Source organism: Euleptes europaea, chromosome 1 (genome assembly GCF_029931775.1).
Source record: "Euleptes europaea isolate rEulEur1 chromosome 1, rEulEur1.hap1, whole genome shotgun sequence".
Classification (NCBI taxonomy): domain Eukaryota; kingdom Metazoa; phylum Chordata; class Lepidosauria; order Squamata; family Sphaerodactylidae; genus Euleptes; species Euleptes europaea.
The window spans coordinates 31654189-31678559 of NC_079312.1; the positions used below are offsets into that span (position 1 = coordinate 31654189).

At 42.6% G+C, this 24371-nt stretch overlaps 1 protein-coding gene across 1 annotated transcript; it reads left to right on the forward strand.

Annotated features, from left to right (window-relative positions):
- Nucleotides 1-386: 386 nt before the first annotated feature.
- On the forward strand, nucleotides 387-22519 carry LOC130474957 (monoacylglycerol lipase ABHD6-like). The gene is made up of 8 exons (XM_056846650.1): nucleotides 387-496; nucleotides 5891-6047; nucleotides 10786-10899; nucleotides 13678-13810; nucleotides 16002-16153; nucleotides 18770-18824; nucleotides 19326-19426; nucleotides 22316-22519. The coding sequence occupies exons 1-8, from the start codon at nucleotides 387-389 to the stop codon at nucleotides 22517-22519; spliced, it is 1026 nt and encodes a 341-aa protein (XP_056702628.1).
- Nucleotides 22520-24371: the final 1852 nt, after the last annotated feature.

Here is a 24371-nt window from a genome sequence, read left to right on the forward strand (position 1 = left end):
CTTGAATGATAAAGGAACAACAACACACAACCCATTCATTACTGGCTGAATAAAGGTGTCCAGCGACAGTGGACGTACCAGCATGTGCCCCTGCCATTGTTCATTATAAGTATAAGCCAGTGGCTATGTGTGATGCCTTGGTGTTTGGTAGTGATGCTGTCATTAGTTATACTCTGATGACACCAGTGCATCTATTTTTTATAAGAGAAAAATGCCCAGACTGATAAAGAAGAATTGGCTTTCACTGAAGAAATTTATCAATAGTTTGTAAACCTGTTATATTACATGCATCTTCTTTTCTTTAATACTGCGTGTCCCCCTCGCTCCAATTCACCATTGTCTGTGTTTTTACTATACATAGGCGGGAAAGAACTTAACAAGCAAACATGGACTCCATGCTGCTCAACATACCTCTGACATTCATAGGCATCTTATTGATTACTTTTCTCATAATCTACTTCCTGTGGCCTGAAGCACTGATTAGGTTTGGGCTGTGGTAAGTTGTATATATCTAGGAATATATCTGGGAAGGTTTCTGAGCCATATGGTTAACAGGCATGTTTATAAACAAGAATTATGTATATGTTGTGAATACATGCTTTTTATCCTATCTGTAATCCTGGGCTGTACTAGAACGATGGAATTTGGTTATTCTATCACTATGAACTCTTGGTGATGCCAGCTTCTGGAGAGCACCATGGTTCCTGGGGATGCAGAACAAAGTAATCATAAACTCTTGATTGTAAATTATAAGTCCTAAGTCATCATATTTAGCAAACATCATCTAGATATAAATAATCTAGGCAGGGACAAGATATTTAACAAATTTTAAACACATGGAAGTCATGTTCAATAAACAAGCATTGCAGATGTTCCATTTGATGAGAAAAGACAGAGGTTGTTTATGTATGGGTACTTTCACTCACATTTGCCCCCCGGTCAGTCTCAGTTGTTCCTTGTAGTTATGCATGAGTTTTTCATCCATTAGAGATGACCTTGCTGCCAGCCCTCACATATCCCAGGACTTCCCATTCCTCTATTAACCCAATTCTTCCATCTCCCCTGAACTCAGCCCAGGTGAAATCCCCATGCATAAGGCAAAGTGTGGACACAAGCTTGGTTTCTCTCACAGAAAGAACTACAGCCAATTACAAAGCAGCTTGTCAAGAGGTGGGGATTCAAATGCTTCCTGTTTCCTGGGAGTTCTTTCTGAGCAGAAGAAAGAACTCCCAGGAAGCAGGAAGCATTTTAAAAGCAGAAGAAAGGCTTTTAAAAACAAGGCTTGGATTCCCCCCCCCCTTCCTTTCAGGTAGCTTTGTTTTTTGTGTTTGTTCTTAAAATGCTTGTTCTTAAAAGTTTGTTCTTTTTATGTGGCAATTGGGTTGGGGGGGTGCTTTTCTCTCATAGTAAGCACTACAAAATAAGCCAATTAAAAAGCTGCATTTCAAGGGGAGGGGACTTGATTTGAGCTTGGAGACTGCTGGTGCATAGATTCCCAACAGGAAAGTGAGCAATGAACCTCAGGTAAAACTCCCATGCATAAACAACCAGAGTTTCAGTGATTTGAACTCTCGAGAAGTTGCCCATTTTTGGTTCTTCAAACACATCCTTGGGCCTTCTTGCTGCAACGCTTCCTACTAAATCCAGCACTGCTTCCATACTGAGCCTGTCATTTGGTGGGTATCAATTTCACCTCATTTGCCTGTCATTTGTAATTAGGTTGTGAATGTGGAAACTTTTTAAATTATCATTTACCCTTGGAAGTTCTTGCAACATTTGACATGAGGCTCAGAAGCGGATTGTTAAGGACAAGGGGAACCCGCAAGGACTGATGTCAGATGGGAAATCCATGCTTCTTCCTCTCTTGTTCTCCGTTTGCCAGGAGGACAGCTGGTGGAGCCAGGCTTGGAATTGAAAATGTACAGGACACCCTTTCAGGTCCAAGCCTCCTCTGATTGCTATCTAACTATGGCTTGTGGCAGGGAGACTTAGGTCTGAAATCCCATCATACCTTCTTCTCTGTATCTTCCACACTGGTCCACACTTTCAATGCCACTCTTCATCCTCCATCACATCATCACCAACATTACCATCATTGCATCCCCTCCCATTACCTCCTCCTCCCATCACCACCACTTGCCCCTTTCCATCATCAACGTGGCCACCGACTTAGGCCTGTTTAGCTTGGAAAGAAGGTGGTTAAGGGGAGACATGATAGAGGTCTATAAAATTACGCATGGTTTCGAGAGAGTGGATATAATACTAGAACATGGGGTCATCTGTCGAAGCTGGAGGGTGACAGATTCAAAACTGATAAAAGGAAGTATTTTTTCACACAACACATACTGGTAGTTAAATTGTGGAACTCCCTGCCCCAGGATGTGGTGATGGCTGCCAACTTGGAAGGCTTTAAGAGGGGAGTGGACATATTTATGGAGGGAAAGGGTATTCATGGCTATTAGTTTAAATGGATACTAGTCATGCTGCATACCTATTCTGTCTAATATCAGAGGAGCATGCCTATTATATTAGGTGCTGTGGGACACAGGCAGGATGGTGCTGCTGCAGTTGTCTTGTTTGGGGGCTTCCTAGAGGCACCTGGTTGGCCACTGTGTGAACAGACTGCTGGACTTGATGGGCCTTGGCCTGATCCAGCAGGGCCTTTCTTATTTTCTTATGACTCTGCCTCCCATTGCTACTGCCTCTTATCATCACCATCTTTACAACCCCTCTTCCTCCCGCCCCACCACGTCTTCTTCTCTTGATATTGCCTTGCTCTCTCCTCCCAGCCCCATGCCCTTCTCCTTGGCTGCTCCTTCGTTTTTGTTTTTTCTTAAGTGCTTGGTTATGCCATTCATGATTTCATGAGATGTTGGCTGGCATTTATTTTTAAGTCACAATGTATGCATCCATGTATATACTGGTTCTCCAGTTTTTGGAGTTCGTAACGCCTCCCATTTTTATTTACTTTTTGGATTTTCCTGCAAACCTGGGGTTTTCCTAGGATTTTAGAAGCATCCCCCTTTCTGTCCTTGGCCTCATTATTTGGATTTTATGATAGGCACTCTAAAGCCAGGTTTAGCATTCAATATATTATTTTGTTTGCAATCATAAGAACATATTCCTGAGAGTAAGCTCTAGGCTAGCTCCAGGCTAGCCTGATATCGTCAGATCTCAAAAGTTAAGCAGGGTTGGCCCTGGTTAGAATTTGGATGGGAGATCACCAAGGAATACCAGGGTTGCTGTGCAGAGGAAGGCACTGGCAAACCACCTCTGAATGTCTCTTGCCTTGAAAACTTTACAGGGTCGCCATAAGTCAGCTGTGACTTGATGGCTCACACATACACACACATTAGTATGGTGGCTCATTATCTTATTTTGTGCTAATCTGGATGCCCCAGGCTGGCCCGATCTTGTCAGATCTCAGAAGCTAAGCAGGATCAGCCCTGGTTAGTACTTGGATGGGAGACCACCAAGGAATACCAGGGTTGCTCTGCAGAGGAAGGTAATGGCAAACTACCTGTGTTAAAATATTGTCGAAGGCTTTCACGGTCAGAGTTCATTGGTTCTTGTAGGTTATCCGGGCTGTGTAACCGTGGGCTTGGAATTTTCTTTCCTGACGTTTCGCCAGCAACTGTGGCAGGCATCTTCAGAGTAGTAACACTGAAGGACAGTGTCTCTCAGTGTCAAGGGTGTAGGAAGAGTAATATATAGTCAGAAAGGGTTGGGTTTGAGCTGAGTATTGTCCTGCAAAAGTATTGTCCGGTAAGTATCAAGATAATGTGCTAATGAGGGTATGGTATGTTAATATGGAACCATTTCATCAGCAAAATCAGTCCGTTAAGACTCAATCCAAAGGATATATTAATCAGTTTTGATGTTGTATCCCTCTTTACCAAGGTTCCAGTAAAAGACACAATCTCATTGATTAACCAGATTTTTCCAGAAGATATAACAGCCTTATTTCACCATTGTTTGACAACAAGTTATTTCCTATGGGATCAAGAATTTTATGAACAGATTGATGGAGTAGCTATGGGAAGTCCACTCAGTCCAGTAATAGCAAACTTTTACATGGAATATTTTGAAAAGACAGCATTAGAATCAGCACCTTACAAACCTACAGTCTGGTTCAGGTTCGTAGATGATACATTTACCATTTGGAGCCATGGTGAAGAAAAATTAATGGACTTTCTAAACCATCTTAATAATATCCATCCAAACATTCAGTTTACCATGGAAAAGGAAATTGAGGGTAAACTCCCATTTCTTGATACCCTTGTCATCCGTAAATCAAACCTTCAGTTAGGTCACAAGGTCTACCGGAAACCAACTCACACAGATCGCTACTTACACAAAAACTCCAACCACCACCCCCGACAGAAAAGAGGAATAATCAAAACATTAATGGACCGTGCAAGACGGATCTGTGAACCACAGTTTCTCAAGGAAGAAACTAATCATCTAAATCACGCACTGCTAGCAAACGGCTACTCCAAGAATGAAATCAGAAGGGCCATTAAACCAAACAAAAATCAGAAAACTCAAGAAAAACAGTCTCCCATAGGAAAGGTATTCTTGCCATTTATTAAAGGAGTCACTGATAGGATGGAGAAACTTTTGAAAAAACATAACCTACAAACAGTGTTTAAACCCACCAAGAAAATACAACAAATGCTACGATCAGCAAAAGACAAAAGAGACCCCCTCACCTCTGCAGGAGTATATCGTATACCTTGCAGCTGTGGAGAAGTTTACATCGGGACCACAAAACGCAGCATACAAACAAGGATAAAAGAACATGAAAGATACTGCAGACTTGGCCAACCTGAGAAATCAGCAGTGGCTGAACATGGACTGACACAAACAGGACACAGGGTCTTATTCCAAGACACTGAAAGACTGGACAATTCTACCAACTATTTTGTCAGATTGCACAGAGAAGCCATTGAAATTCATAAACATCAGCACAACTTTAACAGAAAAGAGGAGAATTTAAGAATGAATAAGGCTTGGCTTCCTGCCCTGAAAAACCTCCAGACAAAGACAACATTCAACAATAGCCATACAGATTAGTTGTGGATAACACACATTAACAGATCACTTCAGGATACATGGTTCCATATTAACATACCATACCCTCATTAGCACATTATCTTGATACTTACCGGACAATACTTTTGCAGGACAATACTCAGCTCAAACCCAACCCTTTCTGACTATATATTACTCTTCCTACACCCTTGACACTGAGAGACACTGTCCTTCAGTGTTACTACTCTGAAGATGCCTGCCACAGTTGCTGGCGAAACGTCAGGAAAGAAAATTCCAAGCCCACGGTTACACAGCCCGGATAACCTACAAGAACCTACCTGTGTTAGTCTGTTGCCTTGAAAACCCTGCTGGGTTGCCATTAGGTTGGCTGTGACTTGATGGCACTTTACACACACACACACACACACCTGCTTAGGAAAGAATGTTCAATTTAACTTAGAAATTAGGTCTAACTCTTAGTTTTTTCTGTGATGCCATAACCATTCCCAAGAGAATATGTACCAAGTTTTAATCCCATTCTCTAAGATTGGCTTTTATGAGATTATGTTTCCATACTCTACCATCTGTGTTTCTTGATGATAAATGCTTACCCTCCTAAAACAACATTTGCATATAAGTGGGAAGGGAGTATGTTGTACATTATTTATTATACCAACCATTGTTCGATGGCCCAGGAACTAGATAAAATTAGGCCTGAGCTGTAGTTCTACAGGTGGGAGCTGACATGATTACCTAGAAGAGTGCTAAGGTCAAGGTAGCAGTTTATAAATGCTAGAAAAGTAACATAATGATGGTAAAGAATTCTTGTCGGTTTATCTTGTCCTCTTTGTGTTAGGTATTTTCAACAGATAAATGGCTTGCAACTGAGATACGCTGAGCATAATGGCTACAGGTTCTGTTACTACTCCCGAGGGAAGCCTGGCCTTCAGCCCTCCATCCTGATGCTTCATGGGTTTTTATTCAACAAATACTCTTGGTTTTTCATGCTCTACGTAAGTTTCCACGTTTTCAGATGACACCGTTGTTACCAGGCAATGTTGTTGATGTTAGGGTTGCCAACCTCCAGGTGAATTTGTACTTTTTTGTATGTGCCTTGTGGCTGTTTGGTATTTTACTCATCCACGGATCTCTGTCCTGTTTTGTATTGTCTTCATTGTTTAGAATATAGATGGTACTTGCATTCATTCCTTGAGCCTGGTATTGTTCGTTTTTGCCCAACCTCCAGGTGGCGGCTGGAGATCTCCTGCTATTACAAGTGATCTCCAGCTGATCGAGATCAGTTCACCAGGAGAAAATGTCCGCTTTGGCAATTGGACTCTGGCACTGAAGTCCCTCCACTCCCCAAACCATCAGGCTCTGCCCCAAAAACCTCCCGCCGGTGGCGAAGAGGGACTTGGCAACCCTAGTTGATGTGCTAGTGAGTACAGACGGATTCACCTAGGCCTGCTACCTTTACTTGCCCCTCCTTATTACTTTAAGAAGCTCCTCTTCAGTTTCAGCAATAAGCTGCTTCATGAAATAGGGTTGCCAACCTCCAGGTACTAGCTGGAGATCTCCTGCTGTTGCAACTGATCTCCTTTATTTAATATTTTCTCTAACTCAGATTTGTTTTTATTAAATCCAAGCAGATTATCTTTGTTAAATATGTCTCTTAACCTATAACACACAAACCAATCCTTTATATCTAATTCTTCGCTACTTTTTAAAACCCATTTCCCTTCTTTCCAGTCAATAATATTTCTATACATATCTATATCTAAGTTCAACTGTAGTCCCCTTCTCATATAAGCTTCTGTTGGGTTAACCCATCCCAGAGTCCTTTTTTCTAAAATCCTTTTATATTTTTTCCAAATTTGAAATAACCCGGCTCTAATAATATGAATATTAAAATCCCTATTTATCTTTTCCTTCTCATACCACAAATATGCATGCCAGCCGAAGCGGAGATTATAACCTTCTAATTCTAATAATTTAGAATTCTCTAGCATAATCCAAGTCTTTAACCAAACAAAACAGGATGCCTCATAATACATTTTTAAATCTGGCAACCCTAACCCTCCTGTTTCTCTTAATTGAATCAAATTATTGTATGCTATTCTATGTTTTCCTTTACCCCACAAAAAAATTAAAATATCTAGCTGATACAGATCAGTTCCCCTGGAGAAAATGGCCACTTTGGTATTGAAGTCCCTCCCCTCCCCAAACCCCGCCCTCCTCAGGCTCCACCCCAAAAACCTCCCGCCGGTGGCAAAAAGACCTGGCAACCCTATTCATGAAAGGTTATCTGAAATGATTGATAGAGACAAAAGTACTTTAGAAATGAAATTATCATTGTCATTTGAAGTGTGTGAATGTGGAGGTGGGGGGGATCACATTCTTAGTTCTTAACATATTTTGGTTGGTTGTCTTCTTGCCATCAAGTCACTTCTCTGAGTTACAGTGATGCAATGAATTAATGACCTCCAAACTGTCCTATCATTAACAGCCTTGCTCAGGTCTTGCAAAACTGAAGGCCATGGCTTCATTGAGTCAATCCATCTCATGTTGGGTCTTCCACTTTTCCTACCGTTATTGCCTTTTTTCAGTGGATCTTGGGCTTCTGTGACACTTCCTTACACTTGAGGATCTTTTCTAGTTCCTTCATGGCAGCTCTTCTAAGTCTCAGTCCCCTTCTGATTTCTTGGTTGGAGTCTCCCTCTTGGTTGATGAATGAGCCAAAAAACAAAATCTTAAACGATTTCAATTTCTTCATTGTCAGCCTTAGTCATTACTTCTGTTTGCTTGGTACTCAGCTGTAACCCTGCTGTGGCACTTTCTCCTTTAATCTTAATCAGTAGTTGTTTCATGTCTTCACTATTTTCTGCCACTATTGTGGTGTCATCTGCATATCTCAAATTGTTCCTTCCACCAATTTTCACTCCATCTTCATCTAAATCAGCTTTCCTTGTGATGTGTTCTGCATATAGATTTTAACAGGTAGATAATATACATCCTTGTAAGTCTGCCAAAATGAAACCATTCTGTTTCACCATATTCTGTCCTAACAGTAACCTCTTGTCCAGGTTGCACATCAAAAAATCAGATGTGGTACATCCGTTTCTTTCAAAACTATCCATAGCTTTCCATGATTCACACAGTTGAAAGCTTTGCTGTAATCTATAAAACACAAACTGATTTTCTTCTGAAATTCTCTGGTGTGCTCCAGTAACTATCGTAAATTTGCAATATGATCTCTAGTGCTTCTTCCTTTTCTGAACCCAACATGAACATCTGGTATTTCTTGATCAATATATGGTAAGAGTCTTTGACAGTGTGGTGTAGTGGTTAAAAGCGTTGGATTCTAATCTGGAGAACTGGGTTTAATTCCCCACTCCTCCACATGAACAATGGACTCTAATCTGGTGAACCGGGTTGGTTTCCCCACTCCTCCACATGAAGCCTGTTGGGTGACCTTGGGCTAGTCACAGTTCTCTCCAAACTCTCTCTGCCCCACCTATCTCACATGGTGTCTGTTGTGGGGAGGGGAAGGGAAGGCGATTGTAAGCCGCTTTGACATTCCTTAAAGGTAGAGAAAAAGCAGGGTATAAAAACCAACTCTTCTTCTTTGCTGTAAGATTTTGAGTGCCATAATCTTTGACTTTTTTTTCGGAGTTAGAATATAGATCTAGCGTTTTCAGTCTGTGGGCCATTGTTTCATTTCCCATATTTATTGGCATATTCTTGTCAATATTTGTATGGACTTTGTAGCTTGAAATGGTTCTACTGATATCCTGTCTATTCCTGGTGATTTGTTTCTTGCAATTGCTTTGAGTTCAGCTTTTGCTTCACTTTGTAAAATTGCAGGTAGTTCATTAAAATATTTGTCATGGGGCCCTGACAATATTCTTCTTTGAAGGAATCTGTCATCCTTTCATCTCTTCTGTATAGTTTTTCAGTGTATTGTTTCCATCTTTTTCTTTATTTTATCCTGATGAGATAATATATTTCCGTGTTGATTTCTCAGCATCCCTAGCCATGGTTTGAAGTTCCTTTTGATTTCTTGGATCTTGTGGAATAGATCTCTTGTTCTTTCTTTTTTGTCCTGTGCTATTTCTTTGCACTGATTATTATAATAGTTCTCTTTTTCTCTGTGTAAAAGTCACTGAAAAGCTGCATTTAGAATTCTGTTTCTATTTTGGTCACCTTTTCCTTTGGCTGCTCTTCTATCCTTAGCAATTTTTTAAGAGATTCCTCAATCATCCATCAAGGCTTTTACTTTCATTGACTACATGAATAGTCTTCATGCATTCATCCTTAATCATGTCTCTGGTTCTTTTGGTTCACATTCAATTGAACTTAGTAATACAAATCTGTTCTTTGAATTTTCATTAAAAATTATGAATGTTATTTAGATTATACTTTGGCAATATGATAGTTTTTGAGTTTTTCTTCAGCTTCAGTCTAGTTTTTAATATTAACAATTTGTGGTCTGTTTTACAGTCAATTCCTGGTCTTATATTAGCAAGGAGAATAGAGCTTCTCCATCTTCTGCTTCCAATTATGTAATTATTTGATTTCTGTATTGGCCATCAAGTGACATCTATGTATACAGTCATCTATTTGGTTGCCTGAAGCATCTGTTTGCAATGAACAAATTGTTGGTTTCACAAAATTCTCTCTCCTGCTTCATTTCATAATCTTAGTCCAAGTTTTCCAACAATATATGATTCTGCTTTGTTTCAAGAAGGTGCCCTCTTTTCATATGCTTCCTTTTTTCCTGTAATATCTTTGGCACCCTTTAGATTTAGAGTGAGAGCTTAATGCTCCTTTTTATTCCACCAGATTTGCACATATGTAGCCACTCAGCAAAGATCACTATACATGGTTATAGAAAAGGGCAAGAGTCCAGTAGCACCTTAAAGACTAACAAAAATATTTTCTGGTAGGGTATGAGATTCTGGTATCTGAAGAAGTGAGCTGTGGCTCACGAAAGTTCATGCCCTACCAGAAAATATTTTTGTTAGTCTTTAAGGTGCTACTGGACTCTTGCCCTTTTCTACTACTGCCGACAGTCTAACACGGCTACCCACTGTGAATTATATATGGTTATGTGCTCATTATCATGTTAAATAATTCAAATATTTTAAAACAGAGGTGGAGACAGTGGCATGGGTCATAAATTGTACTCAAAGGCCAAAAACGCATGGTCCCTTAATCCACTTTATTCCCCGTTTCAGCCAGGATCAAATTGACCCGGGCTGAGGGAAAACTGTACACATTACCTTGAAAAGCAGGGACGAAACTGTGTGCAAATCCATCCATGTAAACAGAAAATGCGGGAGACTTTCCTGTTTCTGTTTAGCTTGCAACACCCCCGCCTCCGGTGATTGGTCATTTCCTGGGGCAGAAAAGGCCCTCATTGGTCAGTTTGAAATGACCAATCACCATGGGGGCATGGGGGGTGCCAAACTAAGCAGGAACTGTGCATGTCTCCTGCATTTTCTGTTTACATGGATTGATTGGCACAGTTTCATCCCTGCTTTTCAAGGTAATGCATACAGTTCCCCCCCAGCCCGGGTAAATTTGATCCTGGCTGAAACAGGGAATAAAGTGGGTTAAGGGACCATGCGTTTTTGGCCAAAGAGACTTGGCAGTGAGATTGGTATATAAAATCTGAGCTTTCACTTCTTGAATGTAAAAACTTTGCTTGCAGAGAACCTCAAAACCAGCTGTTTTTCCCCCCACTCTAAGTTCCTTCCTAAGGATATCCATGTGATCTGTGTTGACATGCCTGGTCATGGAGGAACCACTTGTTTGCCAGGAGATAGCTACGCTACATATGATCAGGTGAACAGGATACACCAGGTAAGTGCTCTTTCTACATGTACTTGGATGTTTTCCAACCTGAAGACTGGCAAATGAGAGGTTCTTCTAAAAACACACCTTTTGGGGCCAGAGATTTATACAGATCAGCTATGACATGTTTGTAACTTCATAAATGGGGCTGTTAAGAGGAATCCAACTATTAATTTCTGCAGTCACTTGTTGGCCCTTTCCCTTATGGTTGCCCTGGCAGCTCAGGGAAGATTTCAGGCTACCGCTGGAACCAAGTAGATGTAAGTGTTTCAGTTTACCTCTGAGTCCAATGCCCTAATAGTGAAGAAAACCTAATAGTGAAGAAAAAATAGTGGGTGTATTGAATAGCCTTACAACAAGGGATAGGGGGCCCCCAAAATCAAAAAGTTCCTAAAGTAATTTTATGAAAATTGTCTTCTATTTAAAATTGGGCTTCAAAGCCTGAACACGTTTTGAGAAACCCATTTTACTTGTAGAATGCAAAAATAGAAACATAGAACAGTTGAAAACTTATATGACCAACAAACAGAGCCAGAAAAGCTATAAAAAAAATCAGTGGGGGCACAGGGCCTGGGAGCAAAGAGATACATTTTTAAACCCTGGATGGATTCACCAGACCCTTAGGTGATGTAAAACTGCAAACTTTTATCAGCTGTGCATTCAGATAAAATGCAGTAATCCGATTACTCGGGTTGAAATACTTTCTGAACTGCCCTGCTAGCAATCAGTTGCAGATATGTGAATACCTACTACCCCAGGAAGCTGAATTAACATTTTTTTCTGCCAAATTAAACAACCAAAAATGATTAAAGACCAAGCTTTTTTTAAAAAAATGGTGTATCTGACTCATATATACCAGCAGACTGGTATATGGCTCAGGGGTAGAGCATCTCCTTGGCATGAAGAAGGCCCCAGGGTCAATCCTTGGCATCTCCAGTTAAAGGGACTAGGCAAGTAGGTGATGTGAAAGACCTCTGCCTGAGACCCTGGAGAGCCTCTGCCGGTCTGAGTAGACAGTATTGGCTTTGATGGACCAGGGGTCTGATTCAGTAGAAGGCAGCTTCATGTGTTCTTGTGACTGACAAATCAATGCAGAACAGCTTTCCTGGGGGTAAAAGTTCTCATTGTCAAGATCCAATATAATTCCCTTTTAAATATATGAATCTAATTCTTAACCACTTGCTTTTCAAGACACTAAAATCAAACTATTGGGATTGGTGAGTTAATTGTAAAAAATGAAGGGGTTTCCTCATCTTTTCCCTCCAAATAATAGCTCTTCATGAATAACCACTCTATCAAAGCAATTAGAAAATGAGAATGGGGAACCAGTGTCAGTGGATTCATGCTAGAGGAAGGTAACTTTCCTGCCTTCCCCCTCTCGCTGCGACTTCCTTTGCCCCTTGAAGGGGGAATTAACAACAATCACCCTTCTCCACAGAAGGAAAATCTGTTCTGTCAGATCTGCTGCACCAACAGAATAGCCTCATAGGATCCAAGCGAAAAAGTTAACATTGACAAAAAGATCCTGTTCTCCTATTTTAGTCATTGTTTGTGAGGGGGAAGTCTGCAGAGTCCCATATATATGTGTATGCCTCTGAGAAGAATAAAATGTTTTTAAAATAACCTGCAAATTGTGGAATGGGCTCCAATAAATAATTATTCTCTGATATATGGGCTGACCTGAGGAAGGTATGGTTTATTTATCGATTTGAGATAAAATTGAGATACTGTAGTCCTCATCATCATGAACTGAAGAATCCCAGTCACAACTAAGAAAAAGATTCCTCTTTGAAAAACTTCTTCAGGTGTTCCCTGGAAAAACTGTATTATCCCAATCCATAGAAGAAGACACACCAAAACAGCCATAATAAAAAAATAGTGGTGGAACCACCAAAAATACAACAATAAATAGAAATACTCAATTGATCAAATAGGTGTTGGAGTCCCACATGATTTATTCTCATCTGGCTGACTACTACCAGAAGGCTGTGCTAGAGGAGAGCTGATTCACTCTCTGGATATACATTTTATAAATAAATAAATGAGATAACCTAAGGCTAAACCACCACATAAATCTCTTTACATAATTTGGAGTGGATCCAACCATCCTCCAAGGAACTCTTCTCCAGTTTAAGTGGCTCTTCCTTCACCAGATGATCCAGTTAAACTGATAAAAGTTTTCTTAGACTGGAGGAAGCCTTCAGACTTTGCTCAGTGGAGCGGTAGCTTAGGGGTAGAATCCACCCCAACATATTTTGCTGTCTCAGACACTGCAACATTTTCACCAGATGGTATCCAGGACAACTTATCTGGGAACACACACAAATTATTTAGAAAATATATCTGGGTAATCCAGAAAGACATTGTGTTTGATGATAGTAGACGTTTTTGAGGTGTCTAGGAGAATCAACAGGGACATACCCTACTGCCTCTCTTTGGAGAACATTGTCTATCAAAGCAACTAAGGCAGTTTCCGTTCCCAAGCTGGCACTGAAGCTGCATTGAGATGGGTATAGATAACTTGGGAGGCCTGGAATTATCTGGCTACCCCACAAATACCATTCTCAAATATGGAATATTTATAACTAGATGATGGTTGTTAAACTCATTAGGTTCCAGGGACTGCTTTTTCAATCTGAGCAGCAGTTACAGCGATTGCCCACTCATGATCTTTCATACCCCTTCAGACGCCGCATACATCCAAGATCATCCTTTAGGAATAAGCCCAAGTGAGTACTGTAACACGTAGCACACTCTCTCTCACTTCCTTTACGCATCTTATTCTAGTTTGTCGAGTGCACTGGAATGAACAGGCAGCCTTTCCACCTGGTTGGCATCTCCATGGGCGGAATGGTTGCCGGGGTTTACGCTGCTCATTATCCATCTGAGGTCTGCTGTCTGTCCCTCTGTTGTCCAATTGGTGAGTGTTAAAATGCAGTCTTGTCACGGGGAGCTTTGAAATGACTGGTGTTAGAATGAAGAGGCTGGGATTTCTGCTCCAGAATATGGGGGGAAAACATAAGAAGATATCATAAACAGCGGCTACTAGCCAAGATGATTAAGGAGAATCTCCATGTCCAGAGGAGTTGTGTTTAAAGTTGTAACACAAGCACACTCTGACTGCAGGGCTAAGTAACAACATCAGGAGAAAGCCGTCACCTCTATGTCCTGTTTATCAGCCTTCCAGGGCAAAGTGTATAAAACAAGATACTGGGCTGATCTGATCATGCAGGGCACCTCTTATTTATTAACTAATTTCACCACATTTTTATCCATTATTTCCCACGAGTACATCGTTCATTGTTCTCTGTCCATTTTATCCCCTCAAGACCAGCCTCTGTGAGGGGCCATCTGAGAGCATGTGTAGAGCTGCCAACTCTGGGTTGGGAATTTCCTGGAGATTTGTGGGTGGAGCCTGGGGCAGGTGGGGCTTGAGGAGGGAAAGGGCCTCCATGGGTTATAATGCCATAGGATCCCCCCTCCAAAGCAGCCATTTTCTCCAGGGAAATGGATCGCTGTAGCCTGGAGATCAACTGTAATTCCTGGAGATTGGCAACCCTAAATTTGTAGCTGGCTCAAAACCACCCATTAAGCTTCATGGCCAAGTAGGGATTTGAACCTGGGTCTCCCCACATCCTGATCGGATGCTCTGACCACTACACTTCTCATGTTCCTATGCTTGGAATGAGCCGGAAAAAAGATTATTACAAGGAAGCGGCATTTTATTGCACTCATCAGTGCCTTGGAACTTATTGGTCATCTTTACAGTCTCCCCAGTAAGGAATGCAAATTAATGAGGAAAAAGAGTAGTCTAAGGCATGTACTTCCCCTAGACAAAGCCCACTCTTTCTACACTACACATACACACATCTATCCAAGGCATAGTCTCTCATCCACCAGATATACAGGGGTGGACAGAGAAGCTGGGGAAGGGCCATCACAGCCAGCAGCCAGCAATCATCTGTAGGGAGGTCAAAGGGTGGCTCCCACTTGTTCTACAGCAGACAGCATTTTGCTGGCCACTGCTGGAGTCTTGGCCAGCAATCAGCTGGAGGGCAGTGGGGGTCCTGACCACCCTGCCAGCAGCTGCCTGATTCTCAGAAATAACTAGTCAGGAGTCAGCTGTTGGGTGGTGGGGCCCGAAGCCACCACAACTCCAAAGGCAATGGCAGCAAGAGGACACTCCCTCCCTCACCATCGTAACTTGTGGAGTTGTGGTAGCAATAGGAATTTGCTGTGGGGAGGAGGAAGTTTCCCCCATATAGCTCAGCTTCCTGAGTCTGGGGTGATGGCTGGGGGCAACCACCTGTAGGGTGAGGAGCCCTTCTGATTGCCCTACAGCTGACTGACATGGGGCTCTGCTCTGAAGCTGCTGTGGCCATGTCTCCAGAGGCAATGACAGCGAGGGATGGACCCTCAGGCTATGGCCATCAGCTGTAGTGGTAGGGACCCCCTCCCACTCACCCTACAGCTGATTGCTGGCAACTGCCCTGAAGCTGCCCCACCCCATAATTCTGTGAGCCCATCCTTCACTTTTGCTCAGGGTCCCAGAATCACTAAAATTACCCCTACAGCTTTCTCTTTTTTTGGATCTATAATTCAGGTTATCACTTTTCTAGTGTGTTTCCTGAGTTTTTAACATCCCCGCCACGGAGATCACTTTCACACCTGCCAAATAATGCACTTTCAATCCACTTTCAATGCACTTTTCAGCTGGATTTTACTGTGTGAAATGGCAGAATCCATTTGCAAACGATCGTTAAAGTGCATCTAAAGTGGATTGAAAGTGCATTATTCGGCAGGTGTGAAAGCACCCAGAGTCAAGAAAGTGAAGCTTTTTCTAGGAAAAGTTGATCATGTGATGGCACAGTTTTCAACAGTTCTGTTACGTAGTTTGCCATGATGCAATAGAAATGGCTGGAGGCCTTCCAGGGAAAAGTCCATAACCATAAATACTTCTCATCTCCTCCCTGTCGCTGATCTAGTTTCTGTCTCCTTCTGGCATGTCTACAGAGCTCTCGTCTCCTATAACCAAGCGCAGATCTGAATCCTGTCTTCAGCTTTCCTCTGAATCCTTCTAAACTGTGCATTCTGTTCTTTCTAATCCTTAGGCTTGAGGTACCCAAAAGACACTGACATCATGAAGCGTGTGAAAGAGGAAAGAAAAAACCGTGACAACATTTCTCTTGTTCCTTCAAATACACAGGAGGGAACAGAGATGTTCAACGTTTGTTCGTACCACACTCACATGATTCCAAAACAGGTGAAAAAGTGGCATTGTAAACATGGGAAGACTGTGATGCTCTTAAGTTAATACTTGTGTACATGTACATGGGAAGACTGTGATGCTCTTAAGTTAATACTTGTGTTCCTGTTACACTGTAAAGACATAAGGGACACAGACGTAAAGACAATCTTGCTATTATGATAGCCCTTTTCAGACATGACGTTTGACGATGCATATGGTAAGGACATGCTACGCATGTCCCTCATAATATGCACAGATACTGTTTTGTCTGAAAGAGGCAATGCACATATATTCCAGCTTCGGAGCATATGTTCTGGTATTGTGACCTGTGGCTTAAAATAACACGTGTTGCCCCTTTGAGAAAAAATGGTGATCCCATGCATCAGGAGAACTACGTGTACCACATTCTCCTTGTAACACCTGAAATGGGCTGATCACAAACTCTCATTTCCTTTCCATAGCACCAGTCAGTGTGGAAAATGTTCTACACTTCTTTAGTTTTGTGTAATTTTTGAGCTGAACTGAGAGAATCTTGTTGATGTTTGTGCAAAAAATGCTGTGACGGATCATGGATTTAAACCTTGGTTTCTCTCTGCTCTCTTACTAGTGAATCACATCCAGATTTTGGGACACTCCTCTACTCAGTCATTCACATCACATGATTATTAATTTAATTAACCAATCCAGATTAAGAATAATTTACACACAACATCTTTTGTCTCCCCTATGGCCTGTCTCCTGTTTCAGATTTGACGAGTCAAGGAAACTAGCAAGAGAATTTCTGTCTGTTCCAAGGATTGTCCCAGGCACAGTTGAATAATCACAAAATTATTTTGTGGAAAAGCAATGGTTCTTCTCATGAAGAGCCATCCTGTTGGCCATGAAATAGTGTGATGCCCCCACCTCAAGCCTCAAATTGGAAGGGGTGACAAATTGAGGAGGAAATCTTGGCAGCAACTCTGAAAACTAAGTGGAGAGGTTGCCTCTCTTCTATTGGCGGTCAATTCCAGGGAGCAGGTGGCCCTACCAAAAAACTTTCTGTTCCTTCCTGTTATAGTTTTAAACCAATGGCAGGAGGGAACCACCAACAGAAGCTGTGGGTTGGATCTCAACAGGTGGGTGGGTTCTTATGGAGTGGGATAGTCCTTTAAATGTATGGAATCTCAGGCCATGAAAGGTTGTTTCTTAAAGAAATATAAAGTTGGGTGTCATCAGCTTATTGATGATACCCCAATCTGCTTATTGATGATACCCTAATCTGTAGGTACATATGATCTTGTTCAGGAACCACATCTACATAATACATTATTACCTGTGAAAGGTAATGTCAGCCTTTGAGAGGGACAGACTCCATAAACAGATCTCCCATACTCCCATATGCATGATGGCTTCCCTCCTCAAAGAAATTCCAGGAGTACTCAGTGAATCACGGGGCTTCTGAGTCTCTCTCCCTGAAAACGCAGCCTTGTTGCAGTTAATTTGGAGGGGATGGGTCAGCTCTTAAAGGGACTGCTCCCTGTCTGTGCGTGTTCTTTTGCAAAGCTGGGTATTCCTCCCCCCTTTTCTTCAACAGCTCCCTGCCAGGAGCTGCCTTCCAGCCTCTCTTCGGTTGGTGTCTTCCTGCACAATTCATGAAGGTTTCACTCCCTCTTTTGTGCTTCGCTTTGAGGGAAGGGCTGGATGGGAAGGATAGACACATGGGAGGGAGAAGCCAGAATGAGCATGGGGAGAGAAACCCGAAATTAGGGCTACACATGGAAATGGCGGGGATTTGCAGCACACTTGCCTCAAAGCAGAGTTTAAATTCGTTATAAAACAGCATCCTAGGACTGCGGGGAAAGAACAAGGCGGGAGCGAAGTCACTTCTGAAGGTCGGTAAAATCATGAATAATGCAAAGGAAGCGAAGCAGTCCTGCAGGGATTGCGACTAAATACCCCTGCATAAATTGGCTGAGTGAACTGAAGGGAGAGGATTGCTTGCTCAGTCTCTGTGAACAGGCATTAGTGGCCAAAAACGCATGGTCCCTTAACCCACTTTATTCCCCGTTTCAGCCAGGATCAAATTGACCCAGGCTGGGAGAAAACTGTACGCATTACCTTGAAAAGCAGGGACGAAACTCTATGCCAATCCATCCATGTAAACAGAAAATGCAGGAGACATGCACAGTTCCTGTTTAGCTTGCAACACCCCCGCCCCCGGTGACTGGTCATTTCCCGAGGCATGGGAGGCACTCATTGGTCTTTATTCCCTGCCTGAAACGGGGAATAAAGTGGGATAAGGGACCATGCATTTTTGGCCATAGTTAGGTTTGCCGGCTCTGGGTTTGGAAATACCTGAAGATTTTTGGGGCAGAGCCAGAGGAGGGTGGGGTTTGGGTTGGGGAGGGACTTCAATGCTGTAGAGTCCAAGTGCCAAAGTGGCCATTTTCTCCAGGTGAACTGATCTCTATCAGCTGGAGATCAGTTGTAATAGCAGGAGATCTCCAGCTAGTACCTGGAGGTTGGCAACCCTAATTATACTACAATCACAGAGTAGCACCTCATACAGGTTACAGATAAGTAATCTTGTTTTATGCATTCCGTGATCCTGCCTTGCACTTCCTGTGATTAGATTCTTGTTTTTCCTCGTAGATCAAAAAGGGAATTGTTGTTGATTTGCTGCCAGACAACAATTTTTTCAGAAAATGTAAGTACAGTTGCAAGAATGGCATGCGCCTGTATGCAAAGTTGAGAGGGGCTTGTGGACGTTGTGAGGGGTTGCTGAGGTTCTGAGTTCAGGTTCACCCACTTCAGTGAATTCCAGGTTGTCTCATCTCCAGAAACTCGGTCCATTCTTATAATCACTTTCCACAATACCTCTCTGGCGCGCTTCACACATCATCCTGGCATCATAGGAAGTGCTTCAGCGTTGTACATTACAGCACTGCAGATGTGCACATGTGAATAATATAACCACATTGGGAGGGCATATAGTATGTTTGTTTCCCAAATATGTAGCACCAGGAAGGAGGGAGGATCCATACCAGAAGAAAAACTGTATTATTTATTATCTCTCTCAGAAAATCTGCTCAAAGCCATTTACCATGAGAAAACAATACAATAAATCCTAAAAATGACCATCATAAAAGCATATGATTGGCCTTACCCACATAACTGTGTTACTCATACACATTTCTTTATTTTAAAGGCTTCTTAGACATCTTCAATGATGAGTCTTTGTATAGCCTGCAGGAGAACATGAGCAAGATCAGGGCACCAACACAGGTCATCTGGGGAAAGGACGACAAAGTAAGTATACATTTATGTGCCACTGGGGTTGCCAACCTCCAGGTGGTAGCTGGAGATCTCCTGCTATAACAACTGATCTCCAGCCGATAGAGATGTTCCCCTGGAGAAAATTGGACTCTATGGCATAGAAGTCCTTCCCCTCTCCAAACCTCACCCTCCTCAGGCTCCACCCCAAAAACCTCCCGCTGGTGGCAAAGAGAGACCTGGCAACCCTATCCTTCACCTATCTATAGGGATGCAAGGCTTTGCTGTTAGTCCATAGCTCAAGGTCTAAGAAGTACAAATGGGAAAAAAGGTGAAGGTCCCCTGAGCAAGCACCGGGTCATTCCTGACCCATGGGGTGACGTCACATCCTGACGTTTCCAAGGCAGACTTTGTTTGCGGGGTGGTTTGCCAATGCCTTCCCCAGTCATCTTCCCTTTACCCCCAGCAAGCTGGGTACTCATTTGACTGACCTCGGAAGGACGGAAGGCTGAGTCAACCTTGAGCCGGCTACCTGAAACCAACTTCCGTTGGGATCGAACTCAGGTCGTGAGCAGAGCTTTTGACTGCAGTACTGCAGCTTAACACACTGGGCCACGGGGCTCCTCATAAATGGGAACAGTAATATAAAGACTAATGTGTTTTGGGTGGCCTGTCAACTGGGTCCATTCCAGGGTCAGTCAGATGTAGTCACAGTGATCAATGCCTTAGATACATCTAGACTGGACTATTGCAATGCGCTCTACTTGGGGCTACCCTTGAAGAGTGTTTGGTGGCTGCAGCTAGTGCAGAACACTGCGGCTAGACTGCTTGTTGGGGCCAGCAATTATAATTATGGCAATTATACTGGCTACTGATCCACTCCTAAGCCCAGTTCAAGTTGTTGGATTTGAACTTTAAAGCCCAACATGGCTTGGGACCAGGGGTATCTGAAGGACCATCCTGTCTCAGACTTTCCTTCCCAGGAAATAAGATCACAGGGAGAGGTCCTCCTGACTGTCCACCAATGAACGAAGCTTGTCTGGTGGGCACATGAGAGAAGGGCCTTGTTGTGGTGCTTTATCCTCACAACAACCTTGTGAAGTAGGTTAGGCTGAGAGGGTGTAATTGGCCCAAGGTCACCCAACGAGCTTCCATGGCAGAGTGAGGATTCAAACCTGATTTTCCCAGAGCTTAGCCCAATGCTTTAACCACTGTGCCATGCTGGGTCTAGGTCTGCCTGGAAAAATTTGATAAGATTGGAGTTATGTAGAGAGACCGAATGTCCCTATTGGTGGCAGACCCATTATTCTGGAACAACCTCACCCCAGAGATGTGCCTAGCCTCCTCACTAGGGTTGCCAGGTTCTTCTTCACCACCGGCGGGAGGTTTTTGGGGTAGAGGCTGTGGAAAGTGGGGTTTGGTTTGGGGATTTCAATGCTGTAGAGTCCAATTGCCAAAGCGGCCCTTTTCTCCAGGTGAACTGATCTCTCTATCAGCTGGAGATCAGTTGTAATAGCAGGAGATCTCGAGCCACCACCTGGAGGTTGGCAACCCTACTCCTTACTATCAACCTTTAGGAGGCAGTTGCAGACAGTTTTATTTATAATTGCATTTGGTTAAGTCTACTAGCCCTGACCTGGATGGCCCAGTCTAGCATGATCTCATCAGATCTCAGAAGCTAAGCAGGGTCAGCCCTGGTTAGTATTTGGATGGGAGACCACCAAGGAATACCAGGGTTGCTGTGCAGAGGAAGGCACTGGCAAACCACCTCTGTAAGTCTCTTGCCATGAAAACCCCAAAAAGGGGTCGTCATAAGGCGGCTGCGACTTGAAGGTACTTTACACACACACACAAGTCTACTAGCAGTCCTGAGTTGGGATTTTAAATTTTGGTTTGTATGTTTTACTGTATTTTATTTTATGTGTTTTATCTGTTGTAAGCTGCCTTGAGCTCCATAAGGAAGAAAGGCGGCTAATAAATGTTTAAAATAAATAAATAAGTTAGAATGGCAGGCACATTTCCAATGAAACATAATCGACAACTTTATCATAAAAAGTGGTAGAAATTATTTCTCAGTAGTAATTTCTTATGAATCTATATGTTATGGATCAGAATGGGAGGGGGGAACTGTTTTTTCTAAGTGTCTTGGATTGTTTATGTGGAATTTTAAACATACCACACTTGACAAACTATGGGACCCACCTGACTTAGGAAACATGAGCTTTCCCCCCATGTTAACTGTACAGTGTAGTAATATACTACTTTCCCATTGAAAGTCAAGCATTTACATTATGGCTAAATTCACAGAGTGATGGTTTTCTTTTTTAAAAATTAATTAAAATTTTATTAAACTATAACAACAGAAAGAGAGAGAATGAGCAAAAATAAACCAAGTAAGTACAGTGTCAAAAATGTACCCTCGGGTTACTATGCACATAAACATAAAAACACAAGTACGTGCATTGAGTGATCACGATTCCGCTTCTTGGGCGACAGTTTTTCTGTTTTGCTTTCACGCAGCCAAGAAAGCAAAATATGGTTTCTAAGCAAACTGAAAGGGGAAAAGGGTGAGGTTAAAAAAGAAAAGGTAGACCCAAAGGGGAGGGGCCAAATGGAAGAGGGTGTGGTTAGAGGAGAAAGGGGTTGTACCAAAGGGGAAAGGGAGCTGGTTATACTCCATCAACCAGGGCCCTCCAAAACCTGGAACTGGTCTTGATTCGATGTGTTCGTAACACAAAGGATAGGTGTAAAATACACAAACTGCAATGTATTTTGTGAGACTCCTCTTGTCCTGATGAAACTCTGATGTAGGCATGTCTTGATTTCCACACTTTACATCCTTGTAAACAAGTGAGCCCAATGCAGCTGAAACAAAACACAGACATCATACATGGCTATGTTATATTTCAATTCTTTGTTCTACAGATAGTGGATGTATCTGGGGCAGACGTTTTGGCCAAAGGTATTCCTCATACGCAGGTGCATCTGCTGGAGAAATGTGGACACTTCCAACCAACTGATTCCCCCAGGGAATGCACTCAGTTCCTCTTGGACTTCCACACTTTTCATACGAATAATGAAAAACTGGCAAAAATCAAGAACGAAAAAAAGCTAGGCTATTTAATGTGACTTCGAGAAAAAGATTTTTTAAACAATGTAATGGCTTTGTAGATGTCTATAACGATTTGTCAAGGTGGTTGGTTACTTTTGCAAAGTGAGATATTTACGTCCAAGCTGAATTTCTTCTTTCTGTACGCTGCAACCTGTAATTCAGCCAGGTAGATTAATGGAGAATTGTTCCCACAATGCATTATCTAATGATTCGGATACAAGTTCCTACAGACCCATAATTGACACACATTAACAGAGGTTTTATGTACTGAATCCAGTGATCTGCCAGCTGGAAGTGATTGTGGTCACAGATCACTCCCACATTCCTCTATTCCCAGCTAGGCTCTCTGTTGACCCCGGATACAAACAAGATGGTTTTCCCCACGACAAAATGGAGTTTTTGTGACCTCCGTTCCCCCCCCCCCCGTTTGCACCCAGTCTCCTGCCCGAGATCTGCACCTCTATGGAGACCCGCCCGAGTAATCGCTGATCTGATACCAGGTCCCACAAAACAAAGCCGGGAGCTCGGGAAGATCAGCCAGTTAATTCACGCGTTTATTTCCTGTATGCGTTGTCTTAAGTCTTTACCGGTAGTTAACTTCTGTATTGTTTCTTTGTTTCTAAAACCTAATCAACCCCATTGTATTTACCCTATATATGTACCGATATTTCCCCATGCCTGTATTCTAGCCTTAAGTTTCTATGACAGCTGAACTCGCTGTCTTTCTGAATAAAACTTTTAACTCGCTGCAACGTCTGGAGTGAAGTCCCTTTGCAAGAAACACAACGTGTTGCTGAGGCCTGACACTGACCTAAGGAAAATTTATCCCCAGTGTTCTGCTCTGGGATCTGCATCGATAAATAGCCGCAAGGGTCAGGAGGTTGCGGTGGGGAGGGAAAGGGTCAAAACTATTCCCTTCTTCCTCTACCATCAATGCATCATCCTTTCCTTTGTACCACTGAAGAAATTAATTTTGGGACCAATGTCCCTATAGAGAGTTTAGAGGTAAAGAAAGATTATTTTTAGAACAATCTCATTGTTAAAAACAGAATTGTCTAACTATAAGAAGGATGTCCCCCCTCTTTCTATTTCTGGGCCTTTCCATAACCCTGAGGAAGCAGGTAGACCTGCCAAAATATCTAGAACTCCTGTGTTCGGTATATTGGCTTTCAGACTGTTCAACCACAGAGACACTGGGGTTCTTTGAGGTAGGGTTGTGGGGAACAGCGTCACAGGGAGTGGATATTGGGCTAAAAGGGTTGCAAACTCCAGTTTGAGAAATTGCTGGAGATTTGGGGGCAGTGCCCGGGAAGAGTGTAGATTGGGGAAGGGATGTGATGTCACTCTAGGACTTCTGCTTCTCTAGAATCGGCCCTCCAATGCTGCCCTTTCCTCCAGGGGAACTGATCTCTCTAGTCTTGATATCAGTTGTAATTCCTGGAGAACTCCAGGCCCAACCTTGAACTGGTAACTATATCTGGCTATTGCTGGTGAAATGCTTCTACTTTTCATAGAATAAAATCCCTTCAGGTCACTATACCTTTGAGGGAATTAATAAAGATCTGGTTTATATAAACAGATCTGGTATATATAAATAGACATGAGGAAGATGTTAATTGGAGATTAACTGCCATCCTAAGATTAGTTACACCCTTCTGAGTCCACTGAAATTAATGGGCTAGAAGGGTGCAACTCTATTTAGTAAATACTGGAAGGTCCAATGAACTAGTAGATCAGCTATCTGTAGGATTGCCAGCTCCAGGTTGTGAAATACCTGGAGATTTTGGGGACAGAGCCTAAGGAGGGCGGGGTTTGGAGAGGGGAGGACTTTAATGCCATAGAGTCCAATTGCCAAAGCTGCCATTTAGC

Coding starts and splice junctions, on each gene's coding strand:
- LOC130474957 (XM_056846650.1), top strand. CDS start 387: ATGGACTCCATGCTGCTCAACATACCTCTGACATTCATAGGCATCTTA. Junction 497..5,890: donor CTGATTAGGTTTGGGCTGTG/GTAAGTTGTATA, acceptor TCTTTGTGTTAG/GTATTTTCAACAGATAAATG. Junction 18,825..19,325: donor CAACAATTTTTTCAGAAAAT/GTAAGTACAGTT, acceptor TTTATTTTAAAG/GCTTCTTAGACATCTTCAAT.